Source organism: Gymnoscopelus microlampas, assembly GCF_963454915.1.
Source record: "Gymnoscopelus microlampas genome assembly, chromosome: 18".
In the NCBI taxonomy this organism is placed as follows: Eukaryota; Metazoa; Chordata; class Actinopteri; order Myctophiformes; family Myctophidae; genus Gymnoscopelus; species Gymnoscopelus microlampas.
Genome location: NC_139955.1, coordinates 8,788,423 through 8,805,133, shown reverse-complemented (window position 1 = coordinate 8,805,133; position 16,711 = coordinate 8,788,423). Strand labels below are relative to the sequence as shown.

Genomic DNA, 16,711 nt, shown 5'->3' with positions numbered 1-16,711 from the left:
CACACGTGCACACAGGGCCCAAAAAGAAATAACATAAACAAAAGAAGAGTGGACACGTTTTCTTAAAGGACGACTTCACCCATTTTCAACCTATCTTCATATAATTGGTCCTCACTAATGCTGCTCATGATAAAATGGTACCATTTTCTTCTACTCGGCCTGTGTCTCAGAGGAGTGCTGTGGACAGTTGAGAAACCGTCTACCAGTGACATCATCGATGAGGAATCCAAGCTAATAGAAACTGCAGGCTTTCTATTCCTGGAAAGTTGCAATGCAATAATGGAAGCCATTGTTCTCGCGTTAATACAAATCTAAATAATAAACCTGAAATCTTGTTGGAAAAAAAAAAATCCTGCCTAATGATGATGTCACTGGTAGACGGTTTCTGGACTGTCCACAGCCCTCCTACGAGACACAGACCAAGTAGAAAAAAATGGTACCATTTTATCATGAGTATTATTGAGGACCAATTATATGAAGATAGGTTGAAAATGGGTGAAGTCGTCCTTTAACCACTTCAGCCATAGCCTATACGTATTCACATGGCAAACGACTAAAATAGCAGATCTACAAGCTCATAGCACGTCGCGACACATTTTGAACGTGTAGTTCTGCTAATTTAGCATTTTTATATTTGATACAAAAAAAAGATAATACATTTGCCTAAAATAGAGACACCAGGGTTAACATGTTCAAAAAAAGGTGTTCAAATAAGTAAAAGTATCAATACTACAATTACAAGTAAAAGTAAGGAATTCAAAATGGACTAACTGTAGTACAAAAGTATTGGTATCAAAAAGTACTTAAAGTACAAAAAGTAAAAGTACTAAACATGTTTGAAAATAGCAGATCTGCAAGCTCACAACGTGTCGCTTCGCGACGCGTTGTGAGCTTGTAGATCAGCTATTTTCAAATAGCCTAGATATAAAATAGGGCTAAAGTGGTTAATATGTTTTAGAAATGTAATAATTTATATCTGCAAAGTAACTAGTAAATAAAGTTTTCAAATAAATGTAGTGGAGTAAAAGTACAGTATTTGCCTGAGATGTAGTGGGGTAGAAGTAAAAGTATAGACAATTGGAAATACTCCAGTGAAGTAAAAGCCCATCAAAATTGTACTTAAGTACAGTACTTCAGTACTTTACACCGCTGTTTTAATTCAGGATGACCAGAAGCAGAGATAAAACATAATGCCCAGCGCCCATAAACACATGAATGAGCACAGGCAGGGGGGATATCAAAAGCAGATGTACGGCATTACTCCTGGTCCTCACACACACACACACACACACACACACACACACACACACACACACACACACACACACACACACACACACACACACACACACACACACACACACACACACACACACACACACACACACACACACACACTAACCGAATGGGTTCCCAGATTGCATGTTCCAATTGGACAGTGGCGGAAAATGTACTCACATTTTTTACTTAAGTTAAAGTATCAATACTGCAATATAAAAATACTCTGTTACAAGTAAAAGTCCTGAATTCGATATGTACTTGAGTAAAAGTACAAAAGTATTGGAATCAAAATGTACTTAAAATACCAAAAAGCAATAGTCCTCATTATGCATAATGTCCCATTTCAAGTTTTCAAATGTATCAAAATCTTTTGAAAATAGCTGATCCACAAGCTCACAATGTGTCGCATCGCGATTGCTATTTTCAAATGGCCGAAATGTATTATAATGGTTGAAGTGGGTAATATAATATATTATTATTATCATTATTATTACCCTTATTATTATTATTATTATTATTATTATTATTATTATTATTATTATTATTATTATTATTATTATTATTATTACCCTTATTATTATTATTATTATTATTACCCTTATTATTATTATTATTATTATTACAAAACATATTATGTTTTGTAATAATAATAAAAATATACAAAGTAACTAGTAACAAAAATGTTATCAAATAATTGTAGTGGAGTAAAAGTACAATATTTGCCTCTGAGATGTAGAGGAGTAGAAGTAAAAGTATTGGAAATTGTAATTGTTAAGTAAATGTACTTAGTTACCTTCCACCACTGCCGTCACACGACTGAGGACATTTTGTTTCTCATGAAGCGATAAGGCCGCGGTGCAGACAGCAAGCCTCTCTATCACTATCACTGTGTTTTGGTTGAACCCATTAAGAGCGGGAACGCATCTGTGTCATTGTGTGATTCATTTGGCTTTTCAAAAAATAGCAGATATACAAGCTCACAAGCTTGTAGATCTGCTATTTTTGAACATGTGCGCAAATATTTGAATACATATATATATTTTCAAACAACCGTTTAAACTAAAATATTTGCTTCTGGCGGTCCCTGGAACAACGTATTTTGAGCTGGGGGCCCAAATACATAGAATTTTTAGGTTCCTTGACACTAAAAGGTTTGACCACCACTGATATAGCAACATACGTTTTTCAGAAAACTGTAACAGGGCGACAGCGAAGAACATGACGGCCACGTCCATTGAAGTCCACTGCCCCTAGCGTCCCTGTTTGATTTGGTGTAGAGGGAAACGAGCGGACTAATGGCCAAGCTAACTTAGGTCAGGTTTACGAAGTGTCCCTGCTTCCATTTAGTCTTTCGAAGTCTATATATGTTTGCTGCTTATCAGAAATGGAAATAAAATGTGAAGAAGAAGAAGAAGAAGAAGAAGAAGAAGAAGAAGAAGAAGAAGAAGAAGAAGAAGAAGAAGAAGAAGAAGAAGAAGAAGAAGAAGAAGAAGAAGAAGAAGAAGAAGAAGAAGAAGAAGAAGAAGAAGAAGAAGAATGTCTCTATAATGACACGGCCCCAAAAACATGAAAATAGCTGATCTACAAACTCACAACCAATATGACTCCTGGCTATACTGGCAGGTTGTAAGCGGTGAAAGAGCAGCCGGTGTGTGTGTGTGTGTGTGTGTGTGTGTGTGTGTGTGTGTGTGTTTGTGTAAGCCTTGGTGTGTCGGTGATAGAAGCAACAACCGTTATTCAGCCAAGAATACCCTCAGACAAAAACAACACCGTCAGTCAATACACAGCCCGACACATTCCATCACAGCGACACACACATAGAGAGAGAGAGAGAGAGAGAGAGAGAGAGAGAGAGAGAGAGAGAGAGAGAGAGAGAGAGAGAGAGAGAGAGAGGAAATGGCACTGTAGGTATGTATATCTTTCTCTCTCTCTCTCTGTGTCTCTCTCTGTCTAACTCTCATGTGCATGCATGCACACACACACACACACACACACACACACACACACACACACACACACACACACACACACACACACACACACACACACACACACACACACACACACACACACACACACACACACACACACACACACCGCAAGGGGCATGGCAGCTCACTTGAACCATCATCATCCTCATGCAGCAGTGTCAATAATGTTTATCTCAAACTCAGAATCTTGACAAAGTGCTTCAGTGAAAATTTAATAGCGCTCTCTCTCTCCGCGCCGTATTGCTCCCCTATTAGCATACACTGTTATGCATGTCTCTAAATTGTACATCTTCAAAGACACTGATATTGAAAGTAAAAGTAACAGGATTCTTCTCCAGAAACTCATAAATATATCACTTTCCCCACCCCCAATGTCCAGTTCTTGTTTTTGTTCTTTCCTTTCTTTTCTCCCAGCGGACAAATAGTTCTTCTATTTTACATAAAGATTTGATTCTTTTTTAAAATACAGCACTTTCAAAAAAAGAGTCAACATTTTTTTTTCATTTTGCAGAGGGCATCATTGATAAAATAGAGTGCAAAGGCACTTTCTGGAATATAAGTATGATTTTGCCGCTTGTGGATTTTGAAACAAGGTCCCCCCCCCCCCCCCCTTTTCTCATTCTTTTCTTTTTTTTCTCGTTGCACACTCACCATATATCTGTATAGGCTAAGTATGTACAGGAATGTCAATTCGTTGTATCTCCTCTTCTACAAACGATAATCATTTCATATTTTATATATATATATATATATTCCACGGGGCGGAAAATAAAACAATAATACAGTTTAATCAAAAGCTCAAAGCCGTATTGTACTGTATAAGGTCCACAGTCTTGCCCATTGTCATTACCTGCCGACATCTCTGAGTTTCCCTTTGTCAAATAGAAGAAATAATTTAAACCTCGGAGCAGAAAAAATAGCACTGCATAATAATAACATAATGTCGTATATACTCCATTTATACAGCTTGAAAAGAAGAAAGAAAACGAGGAAGAGGATTAAAAAAGGCCAAAGGCTTGAGTTTGCTTCCAGTGAAGTGTGTAGGGTTTGGATGCGCAGTAAGATAGATAGATATATAGGTAGGTAGGGCTATAGCGTGACTATAATAGATGCTGCGGAGAGAATGTGGGCCACTGTGGCTGCCTTAACCACTTAAACCCCATAGCGCCCTTGTTGTGGGGAAGGCTTTCGTAGGAAAAGAGCAAATCGACAAGTGTACAACGTGGCTAATTTTCAACAAAAGCTTTCCCCACAATAACGGAAAGCAGAAAAGACACTAGCATAGAGCCCTTGAGGGACTCCCGGTCAACCATATAGGGTTTAAGTGGTTGAGCCTAATTAATGCTCCGTCGCACGGTTGGGTACCGCGTGCCCAGGGCGGGCCCGAGAATATCCCCGGCCAATTCCCGGCACGCGGTACCCGGCCACACGGCAAAGTACGAATAAAGGGCTTTTACAGTTGGCTCACGGCAGTCTGCTTCTCCAGCACCTCCAGGTAGTCCGGCTCGGCTTTTAGCTTCCCGGGGAGCAGGAGGGGGTGCTCGTTGGTTTTGGAGGACGGCTGCTCGGCACCGTAGTATTTCCTGGGAGTGCCATAGAGCGCCGTCTTGTTCAGCGGCCGGTCCTGGCCGCCGCTGTTGTTGGCGACGACCACGTGCCGGCGGGCCGACGCGGCCACCGCCTCGTACGGGGGCACGACGCAAGGTCTCTTGGGTAAAGTGCAAAAGTTGTAGTTGTAAGAGGGAGGCGCGCCGGCGGCCGCGGGGAGGCTCTCCCTGTTGGGCCTCTCGGTGAAGTTCTGGTACAGCAGCTCGGGGGGCGGGTGCTCCGGCGGGCCGAGGATGGTGCACGACGACGGCGGCGCGGGCGACTTGTCCATAAAATCCATGGCGCTGATGGTGTACGCTCCCCCCGAGCCGCGGCCGCAGAGGAGGTCGTCCTTCTTGGGGTCCAAGGGGCCGAAGCTGAGCTCCTTCAGGTTGCGGTAGAAGGCCACCTGCTCCCGGTGGTCTTTCTGCATGTAGATGGGGTTCTGGCACATGGAGCCCACCGGTGGCGGGATGTAGTTGTAGACGTGACTCTCGGCGGTCTTGTCGGCGTGGACGTGGGTGGGCTCGGCGGCATAGGAGCCGTACTGCACCTGGAAGGAGCTCAGGTCCAGGTTGTTGGCGCCCCCTGTGGGGAGGACGTGCTCCGCCCCTTTGCGCCGCTTCAGGACAAAGACGAAGAGGCCGGCGCCCAGGCAGACGGAGAGGATGAACACCACCAGGAGGCCCAGGATCAGCACCGAGAGCGGCACCTCCGGGTGCAGCTCCGGAGGGGAGAGGATCCGGGACTCGGTGGTGGGGGGGGCGGCGTCCGAAGGGCCGAGAGACAACGAGGACGCCGTGGAGGAGGAGGGGGAGGCGGTCGAGGACGGGGACGAAGGGGAGGGGGGAGTGGAGGATGAAGAGGAGGAGGAGGAGGGGGAGGAGGAAGACGTGGAGGAGGAGTGGGCGCCCCCTCCGGGGCTCGGCAGCGTGGGCTGCTTGGTGGGTGGGCGGCGCTGCGGCGGCGGGGGCGGGGCCTCCTCCTCCCCCGGGCGGGGCTCGGGGCAGATGGCGTCGTTGCGCAGCGAGCGCAGCAGGCGCCCGGCGTGCTTGGAGGGCGAGTCGCAGGTGATCTCGTTGACCACCACGCTGGTGCTGGACAGCTCCATCCAGTTCTTGAGCGCCACGATGTGGCAGGTGCAGTCCCACGGGTTCTCCTGCAGGTTAGCGATGGGGGGTTGTCACCAATCGTTAAACTTTTTTTTTTCAGGGTGTGTGTGTGTGTGTGGGGGGGGGGGGTTAATTGTTGTTAACAGATAATTAGCGATTAAGTGATTTAATTGTGTTTTTTGGGGGGCATTGGAACATAAATTAGACAAACATTTCTGTTTGCATATGACAAATAACATGATTATACAAAGACATCACATGACTGACAACGACTGGTAGTCATGATCAAAATAAACAGCTATGCATTGAACAATTGTATCCTTTAAAACATGTTATAAATAGCTGAAATAGCCGATCTACAAGCTCACAACGCATCACATCGCAAGTTAACACATAGTGTGCTGAGCTTGTAGATCGGCAATGTCCGCTATTTATCAACAGACAAACATATACAGATGAACAAAAACAATTGTGATGATCATGCAAAACTTAACTAGCTATGATCTCAAAAACAATTGCGACTGGGCGATTAACGTAATACATTTCGTTACCTGCAGGTCGATCTGGATGAAGGCCGACAGCTGGTCGAGGACCCCGCGCACCGGCAGGTACGAGAAGTGGTTGTTCCTCAGGTTGAGGCGCGTCAGCATGGTGCCGCCGAACACCTGGTCGGGCAGCGAGCGCAGCAGGTTGTTGTTGAGGAAGAGCAGCTGCAGGTTGTGCAGCGCGTTGAACGTCTGCGGCAGGATCTCCTTGATAACGTTGTACTCCAGGTAGAGGTACTGCAGCGACTGCAGGCCGGCGAAGAGCGAGCGCGAGAGCGACTCGATGTAGTTCCCGTTCAGGTAGAGCCGCCGGAGGTTGGTCAGGTTCTCGAACGCCCCTTCCTGGATCACGGCGATCCGGTTATTCCCTAAATGCAGCAGCTCAAGCGAGCTGTACTCGGCTAAATCCGCCCTGTGGATGACCTGGAGGTAATTGCCGGTTAGATGCAGCTTCTTCGGGTAGGAGGGCCTGGGGTTGAGCTCCGTGATGTTGTGCAGCTTCCGCTCCTGGCAGTTGACGTTGAGCCCGCTGTCGGGGTTCTGCGACGTGCACACGCACACGTTGGGGCAAAGCACGGGCACCGGCGAACGCGTCTGGTAGACCATGATGGGCCCGAAGACGTGCTTGTCCTTCGAGGTGACGCGTGGGGTCGGTCTATGGCGCATTTTGGGAGGCCGGGAGGCCTTGGGGGAGCGCGTTGGAATGACTGCGCCGGGGTGAAGGGTGGAGGCGGGGACTACGACCCCGGTGTAGTGGGAGTCATTGGGCGGGTGGTGGTGAGGGGGCACGCCGCGCTCCCCGGCGTTCCGGCGTGGACACAGGTCCTGCTTGATGAGCTGCGTGACGTCCTTGCCGTGGAGGCGGAACGGCGTCTCGCACACGATGTCGCCCACGAACACGGAGATGGTGTCCAGCCAGGCCTTGAGGGGGATCAGGTCGCAGGTGCAGTTCCACGGGTTCTCCTCCAGCTGTATCTCCATGATGCCGCCAATGTGCTCCAGCACCCCGGCGAACGGCAGCGTCTTCAACCGGTTGCCACGTAAATCCAGGTGGGTGAGGAGCACAAAGCGGAACACGTTGGCGGGCAGCGCCAACAGCAGGTTGTCGTTGAGAATCAGCACCTTGAGCTTATTCAGCTTGCTAAAGGCGCCCGGCTCTATGGCGCTGATGTAATTATAGTCCGCCTGTAAATACTCCAAACTCTCCAGGCCGGCGAACGTGTCCTCTTTAATCACCTCCAGGTTGTTGTTGTTCAAATGGAGCCGTTTCAAGAACCGAAGCCCGTTAAAAGCCCCCGTCCGGATCTCCTGCAAGCCATTATTCCCCAAATGCAGCGAGGTGACATTGCCATAATTCACAAACTCGTTGGCGGCGAGCCGCGACAGAAAGTTGCCGTTCAGGAAAAGCTGGGAGATTTTATTGGGGGGTGCCTGGAACTGACCGACGGTCGTAAATTCCTTGTTCTCGCAGTTGATGTTGAGCAGGTTCTCTCTCTCCTCGCAGGCGCAGCGGCTCCTGCAGATGTCTCTGGAAGCTGAAGTTTTGCGGCTCTCCGTGTTGGACGGCGACAGGCTGATGGTGACGGTGAGGACGCTCAGCAGGAGAACACCGTTCAGCATGTTTACGGCCAGGAATTGTCGCTGAAAAACAGATCCAGCATTTAATTACCGTCGGTATAGGGAAGCCTCGGATGAAGAAAAAAAAAAAAAAAAAGAAAAAGAATCCGGAGTGAGATCTCAGAGGGAGTCAGAAACGCACGAACGCGGGCACAGAAACGGGGCTGTGACGCACCGAAGACGCATAGATCTATCCATTGACCTTACAATCCAAATATACCAGAGAGCAGGTGGACAAAAACAAATAATATAGGCCTATACATCAAAGATTCCAATTAGAAATCACAGGAACGAATCGGCCACTGTGCGGTGGATTGACTTGGCACATTGTCTGAGAGAGAGAGAGAGAGAGAGAGAGAGAGAGAGAGAGAGGGGGGGGGGGAGCCTCTTAAAGCCTTACTGCAACCCCCGTTTTTCGCACGGAGAGAGTGCTGGTTTATGCGGCGACTTTAAGCATCGTTATATTCCTCAGTGAAAATTGAAAAAAAAAAAAAGCCAGATACTCACAGAGACACGGGGGCTGCGAGATGCGCACCCTCCTCGCATCTAACCCGGAAAAAAAAAACAGAACCAAGAAAAAAAAAAAAAACACCGTCATTCCAGTCCACTTTTTACAGATCCACAAACGATAAGCGCTAAAAGGGCATCGTAGCGCGCCGCAGCTTTTCCCCTCGACCGGTCCGAAGGCGAGAGAGAGGAGAGTGGAAGAATGGGGAAGACGAGGAACAGACCATAATATGATCCCACAGCTCCGGCATTCTAACTGCTCCGCTCCTCTCCTCTCCCCACACTGACTGCTGCTGCCTGCCTGCCTGCCTGCCCGCACGCCCCAGTGTGTGTGTGTGTGTGTGTGTGTGTGTGTGTGTGTGTGTGTGTGTGTGTGTGTGTGTGTGTGTGCGCGTCCGTGTGTGTCCGTGTGTGCATTCGCGCGTGTGTGCGTGCGTGCGTGCGTGTGTGTGTGTGTGTGAGAGAGAAAGAGAGAGAGAAAGAGAGAGAGAGAGAGAGGAGCCGAGGGGCTGTTACGTCACCGCAACGCACAGCCAGTGGTACACGCACACACACACACACACACGCAGGCAGGCACACTTGAAATAAAGGGAGCACTATCCTTATTAAAACTTTGAATATTATATTCCGTTCGCTCTGGCTTCCGCTCGCACAGTCTTCATTTTCACATGCTCAGTGTATGACTCTCTCGCACGCAGCTGATCTCCGTTTGCCGTTATTTGCATAATTGGCACAAGGGAGCGTAATTGACACACAATAACAAATCAACATGTCATTATTCCACATGCTTTAACAGCTGTGTGATACGACATCAGGCACAATGCATGAATGCAGCGCTACGCGGCTCTATTAGAGACTCTATTGTCATGTTAGCAATGACACCGGGAGCGTGCGCGCACGCACGCACACACGCACGCACACGTACACGCTAGGAAGAAAAAGCTTACTTTGTACACATGACGCCGCTAGGGGGCAGAAAATGACACTTAACAGCCACTGTCTGTCTGTCTGTCTGTCTGTCTGTCTGTCTGTCTCAGATAGTCTGATGTCTGTCTTCTTTCTTTCTTTCTTTCTTTCTTTCTTTCTTTCTTTCATTGTGTCTGCCTATCTATCGTTTGTCCCATTAAACGCACGCACGCACGCACGCACGCACGCACGCACGCACGCACACACACACACACACACACACACACACACACACACACACACACACACACACACACACACACACACACACACACACCTTTTCCTGTTATTTCCTGTTGTGTGAAAAGGAACAATTTGTTTGCATTCCCATTGACAACAACAACCAATAATAACAATAATAATAATAATAATAATAATAACTAGAAAAGTTATCCAGATCCCAGCCAGGCCAGGTTGCCTACCCAGGGCCCACACAATTTGGATGGCATAGCCAGTTGGAACGGAATCGGAAAAATCAGACTGATACATCTTGATCACATGACTCCAAAGCTAATATGTAGCCTACTGATATTGTGCGACTTTTTGGACACCATTTTTTGGAGTAGTAGCAAAAAGTGTATTTTGAAGAAAACTGTCTGAAATAGCTGAAAATGTCAATCTTGCGCAAATGGCCGAGCAAGGGACGTGCAGAGGGATTTGGAGAGGCAGGGGCTGGATTTTCTTTTTTAATGAACAATTACCATACTTTTAGGCCCGAAAACCCAAAGAATCCGAAAAGGTATCATTGAGTGCTTAATGTCCTCAAAGTCACGCACCCAACATTTGAACTGAACAGAATGGACCTTCCGTTCCAGAGATAATGGCCAAAACATCTTGAAAATGGCTTTCGGTGGTTTTCGATCGCCGATTTTCTTTAATAACACGGAATAGGAGAGGGCACTTTTTTTACCGACGGGTAAAAGCCCCCTTTCATGTCTATGTGTGCACATACATGTGGCCGAGGACAATATTTTCAGTGGGGTGGATGTTCTTCCTCGGCCTACTGGGAGTGTATATCCAATTGGTTTCATGCGGATCGGTACAACAGTGCCGGAGATTAGCTGTTTACGGACAGACAGACAGACGGACGGACAATGATGCTGGGGTGTTTTCCTGCATTGAAACACAGTCCTCTTTCTGAAATCCATATTTTCCCCACTATTTATGTTTTGGGGACGCATGTGCGCGTCCGTGCGCGTCCGTGTCCGTGTGAACTGTCCTATCAGTGTCCTCGCTCAATGCTCTGTGATTGACAGCGAAGGTTGGCCAAACAAGTGGCGAGTTCAAGTGAAACCGAATGGAACTGAGTCCAGCCTGAGTGCACCCGACCAAAAACGAGCGGCAGCCATCTTGTCTGTGCGCTATTTTCTCCGTTGTGTTAAAACTTCAAAAAGCTCTCAAACTTCTATTTTGAGGCACGGAATTTACTTATAAGATAGTTCGGATAGAATTTAGTTGTTTAACTTCATATATGTGGTCAATTAATCATGACAGAGCCTAAAAAAAAAAAAAAAATTCAGAGAACCGGCAGGGTTACATGGCGGCTTTCCGACATGTCGCCTTTCCGACGTTAACGAACCCTATACCTAACCCTCACCCTAACCCTAACCGCACGCGGAAGCCACTAGTCGGAGTGGCGAGATGTCGGCGTGGAAGACGGTTACCCCGGCAGGGGCGGGCAGTGACACGCATTGTATCCGAATAAAGCAACCTATCTTCGGCATGGCGTTTGACATTTTTTTTCTTTTTTTCAATCTCTGAAGTTGCCTAGAATCCCTTTAAAGATTATTATGAGCAAACATTGACTGGCGAATCATCAGTGTTTTTTCTTCCAACAGCCTTCCTGCGCAGCTCCTCGCAATAGACACAACACGCACAGATACACACACAGAGACTCACACGGGGCCCCATTTTTTACACCCAGTGCCAATTGTCTATGTAATCCTGGGCACTACCTTCCCTCTGCCAACCTAGGGAGGCCAGGGCCGAGCTCATGCCTCCTCCAATGCATGAGAGCCAACTGACCTTCTTGTCACCTGACAGGGGAGAGTTTCCCCTACCAGTAATCCCAACCATTTCCTTTCCCCTCCATCAGGCGCCCCGGCTGTCATGGGGGAGGCAGTAGTGACCAGGATTACTGCATGTTTTTGTGAGGGTACCTACCCTAGGGAACACGGGGAGAACATGTAACCGTACATGTAGCCGTATTGATACTTTTACTTAAAGGCATTGTAGGGAACATTAAGCCTAAATTTAAAAAATATGTATATATATTTTTTGCATTTTCTCCCCTCTATCAGCCACTATATAATGATGCTGGGGTGTTTTCCTTCATTGAAACACAGTCCTCTGTCTGAAATCCGTATTTTCCCTTCTGTTTATGTTCATGTTGTTTATGTCCGGGTCGTAAATTAACGCACGCATGTGCGTGTCCGTGCGCGTCCGTGCCCGTATCAACTTTTTACTTTCGGTTTTAAAACGCTCTCAAACTTCTTTTTTGAGGCACATAATTTACTTTTAAAAAATCGTTTGGATAGAATTTAGTTGTTTAGCTTCATATATGTGGTCAATTTATCATGAAAGAGCCTATTTAAAAATATAAATTCAGAGAACCGTAGGGTCGGGCATTTCCGCGAATTGTATCCGCATAAGGCAACCTATTTTGGGCATGACTCATTTAAAAAGTCCCCCCTGCGTCACCCCCTGGTGGTCGGGGAAAAGAACTGCTGGAGGGGCGGTGTTTGACAACAGTTTTTTTCTTTGATTATGTCTGAACTCCCTACAATGCCTTTAAGTATAACACTTCAGTACTTTTTCCACCACTGTATGTACGTTACTAGCCTACTTTAATCAGCCGTGTATTGAATTATGGCTGATTGATGTAACACCTGGCCGGAATAATAACATGTTACCGGTCACAATGGCCGGCCAGGGAAAATGCCTAGCGGAAACCCTGGATCTGAGAAGACCAGGCCTCAATGCTGTTCGGTAGAGAAAAGCATGAATCGCAGCGATGATTACACAGACCTGAGATCAGATTACTGCAACGCAATATACGGGCCGTGCATGCTGTCAGTTCAGTGAGAGAGGAGAGCACACAGACTCCATACAGTGGTGGGAAAAGTATTCAAATACTTTACTTAAGTAAAAGTATCAAAGTATCAATATTGCAATATAAAAATACTCTGTTACAAGTAAAAGAACTCTGTTCGGCCTGTGTTATTTGAGTAAAAGGACAAACGTATTGGCATCAAAATATACTTAAAGTACCAAAAGTAAAAGTGCAAACATGTTTGTAAATAGCCGATCTACAAGCTCACAACGCGCCGCGATGTGACGCGTTGTGAGCCTGTAGATCTGCTATTTGATAGCCTAGGTATATAACAGGGCTAAAGTGGCTAGTGTATGTTTTATGATGTAATAATGTATATCTGAAAAGTAGGTAGTAACTCAAGTTTTCAAATAATTGTAGTGGAGTAAGAGTACAATATGTGTCTCTGAGATGTAGTGGAGTAGAAGTAAAAGTATTGGAAATTGGAAATACTCAAGTGAAGTACAAATACCTCAAAATTGTACTGAAGTACAGTACTTCAGTAAATGTACTTAGTTACCTTCCACCACTTTATATATATACCTCTATCAAAATGTGCACTGTGGTGTGTTTACGATCATGGATTCCTGAATCATCGAGTTGAAAACATGCAATTGTTATATAAAGGAAATGTAAGTATCCCTTATTGTAGGCTGCTACATAGCTACACAAGTAAAGTAATAGCACCTCAAAATTGTACTTCAGTACAGTAGTTGAGTAAATGTGCTTAGTTACTTTTCACCACTGCTCACGGGTATGTCTTTTTAAAGAGAATATCGGGTACACTCTCGGAACCGATTTCACGGGTCCATCCCGGTCGGGGTCCGCCATTTGAAATCAAGCTGGAAACCAGTCGGGTCTGGGAACAAAATAACCAGGTCCATTATGGTTAGGGTCCACCATGTTGGACCCATGAAAAGCTGTAGTGGAACGTGACAGATATAGGAATAGACCAGACCACAGCTTTTACAATGAAAGATGGATGCGGTATGTGTGTGTGTGTGTGTGTGTGTGTGTGTGTGTGTGTGTGTGTGTGTGTGTGTGTGTGTGTGTGTGTGTGTGTGTGATATGGGGGGTGGTGGTCCACTGCGAATGCTCAACCCCACAGCGCATCTGTCAAGACAATTACAGGCCACTGTGGAAGCATAACCCCTGTGTGCGTGTGTGTGTGTGTGTGTGTGTGTGTGTGTGTGTGTGTGTGTGTGTGTGTGTGTGTGTGTGTGTGTGCGTGAGTGCGTGCGTGCGTGTGTGCGTGTGTGAGTCTCTGGATTGATGCATGAGTTCACATGTGCTTATGTGCACACTAGCATGTGTGTGTGTGTGTGTGCGCGTGCGCACGCGCGCTTGCGTGCGTGCGTGCGTGCGTGAGTCTCTTAATTGAGGCAGGAGTTCACATGTGCTTATGTGCATGCTAGCGTGTGTGCTTGCGTGCGTGCGTGCGTGCGTGCGTGAGTCTCTTAATTGAGGCAGGAGTTCACATGTGCTTATGTGCATGCTAGCGTGTGTGTGTGTGTGTGTGTGTGTGTGTGTGTGTGTGTGTGTGTGTGTGTGTGTGTGTGTGTGTGTGTGTGTGCGCGTATGCGTGTACGTGTGCATGTGCGTGTGCGTGTGTACGTGTGTGTGTGCGTGCATGTGTGCGTGTGTGTGTGTGTGTGTGTGTGTGTGTGTGTGTGTGTGTGTGTGTGTGTGTGTGTGTGTGTGAAAAAGTGACTGCTTGAAAGAGTGAGCATAGTCATTTGCACTGCGGTGGTGTGTGTGTGTGTGTGTGTGTGTGTGTGTGTGTGTGTGTGTGTGTGTGTGTGTGTGTGTGTGTGTGTGTGTGTGTGTGTGTGTGAGAGAGAGAGAGAGAGAGAGAAGCAGAATTAAGCCTAATTTATATTTCCTCGCATGCCGGTGCCGCTCGTCGTTTGGCCGAAAATAGTCGACCTACAAGCTCAGGCGATCTACGAGCTTGTAGATCGGCTATCTTCGGAACGCGACACCAGGCTGCGACGGAGCATAATTTAGGCTTTTCAGAGAGCACTTTGACGTGGAGGAAGGCTTATCTGAAGATATTATTTGAGCAGTATAGAGGAATGAAGGATCGCTCTCTCCCGGTTTGTGGCATAATGCATATTATTATGGCGATGGAGACACTGCCTCGTTGACGGATCCCGCTGACTGCTGCGTTTACGCTCGACTCGACGTGACCACGTCAAAGTTGATCGCCTCGCGGAAAGAAAGAATCCGACACACAAGGTCATTTGACTTTTTTAACGAGAGAGGGGGGTCTAAACCGCAATATCAGCATTCTCACATTTTCTTTTCTGAGTGACATTGTATTTGCTCAATAGGGTAGCCTACTTTGATAAAGATGGGTGGAAGGAGGGCATTACTTTTCTACATTCACCAGTGATGGTGAAGTACTCAACCCAAGTACTTGAATCAAAGTTTAGATACTCCTGGTAAAATATTACTCCACTACAAGTTTAACGTTGCTCATTCAAAGCTTTTACTTTAGTTACTGGAGTACTTAGTAAAAATAAACACACAAGTATACATGCTTTTTGCAAATACTCTTTTTTTTTTGTGATCAAGTTTTTATTTTATTTTTTTGTTCACATAGCTGGAGGATTGAACAAGCATGTCCTGCACAGTACAACTGTGCAGCTAATTCCAATGTACATTTGAACTGCCCAACAAGGGGTTCTTATTTGTCCCTCCAGTTAAGAATTTCCCCTACTCCCCACCCCCACCCTACCTGGCCCACAGGTTGAACAGACATAGACAGGGCAGATGCATTAATATATAAAATAAATACGGCCAAAAAACGAGAAAAATAAAATAAACTAGAAAAAGTGCTCCTCGGAGCACAGGTCTCCGCCAGGTCAGGTACGTTATTCTGGCCTCCTGGCGGCGCTATAATAGGCCAATGTGAAAAGGGTGCCATTTATTCTTAGGTCTTTCACGGCAATCAGACACCGCATTCATGATTTGAGGCATTTTGTTCCAAAAATGTGTTTTGCTAAATTAGACCTGCTGGTGGCGCTATAATAGGCCAATGTGAAAAGGGTGGCATTTCTTCCTCGGCCTAGTGGGAATGTGCGTGTGAAATTTCCGTGCATAGTTTGAGGCTTTTTGTTCAAAACGGACCAATCCTGCAAACTTTGGAAGCCAACCATAGGCAATGAGGATGGAATATGGGAAATCGGACAGATCCGTGTTGATCATATGACTATAGAGATACTGTGTACCGATTTGCATGACGTCTGGATAAAATCTGTAGGATTTAGGTTTTGCACAGGTTTTGCACAAACTATAACAGGCCCATGTGAAACAATTGGGGCAGAGGTTCTGAATTGGCATCCAGGGAGTGTGTGTGCACAGTTTCGGAGCGAACGGGCCAACGGTGTCGGAGATTAGCTGCTAACACACAGACAGGAGGGACACACACACGGACACACGGACGGACGGACGGACGGAGGGTAAAACATACTCTCTCGCCATGCCTTCGGCCTGGTGGAGACAACAAAGCAATTACAGGTGCAAGACTGTATAAAAAGGGAAAAACAAAGGAAAAAGATAATAATCAGTAGATATGTATGATGTTAATAGCATGATTTAAGTTTCTCCAGTGCTATGGCTAAGATATCAAGCATGTTTTCTTTTGCCCCATTGATTCAAGCTATAGAGAGTTCCAGGGAGATCATGTCCATTAGTGCGAGGATCCATTGTGAAGCTTCTATTTTATGGGCAGGTTTCCATCTTAGGACCAGCAGCTTTTTCGCTGCTTTTTGCAAATAGTCAAGCATCCCAAAGTATACTTTTTTAACTGTTTTAACTCTGTGTTAGCGGCACCGTCGCCATTTTACGTCTTAGGTTTGAGAATGACATGAAGGGGACCACCTGTCACATCAAACGTTTGCGGTTTGCTCACAGCTTGTAGATTGGCTTTCTTCACAATGTTTGCCTCTTTCTTAGGTAATATTTGAAAATTTGGCCAAGTTAAAAGAGAATTTCGCCTGCCGTGCCCCA

The 16,711-nt window shown here is 46.3% G+C and overlaps 1 protein-coding gene across 1 annotated transcript; it reads right to left on the bottom strand.

Moving 5' to 3' along the window:
- Positions 1-4,725: 4,725 nt before the first annotated feature.
- slitrk2 (SLIT and NTRK-like family, member 2) lies at positions 4,726-8,165 on the bottom strand (the record flags this gene model as incomplete). Its single annotated transcript, XM_084040994.1, has 3 exons — positions 6,523-8,165; positions 5,753-6,018; positions 4,726-5,665 (listed from the first exon to the last, which is right to left on the bottom strand). The coding sequence occupies exons 1-3, from the start codon at positions 8,134-8,136 to the stop codon at positions 4,726-4,728; spliced, it is 2,820 nt and encodes a 939-aa protein (XP_083897120.1). The 5' UTR covers positions 8,137-8,165.
- Positions 8,166-16,711: the final 8,546 nt, after the last annotated feature.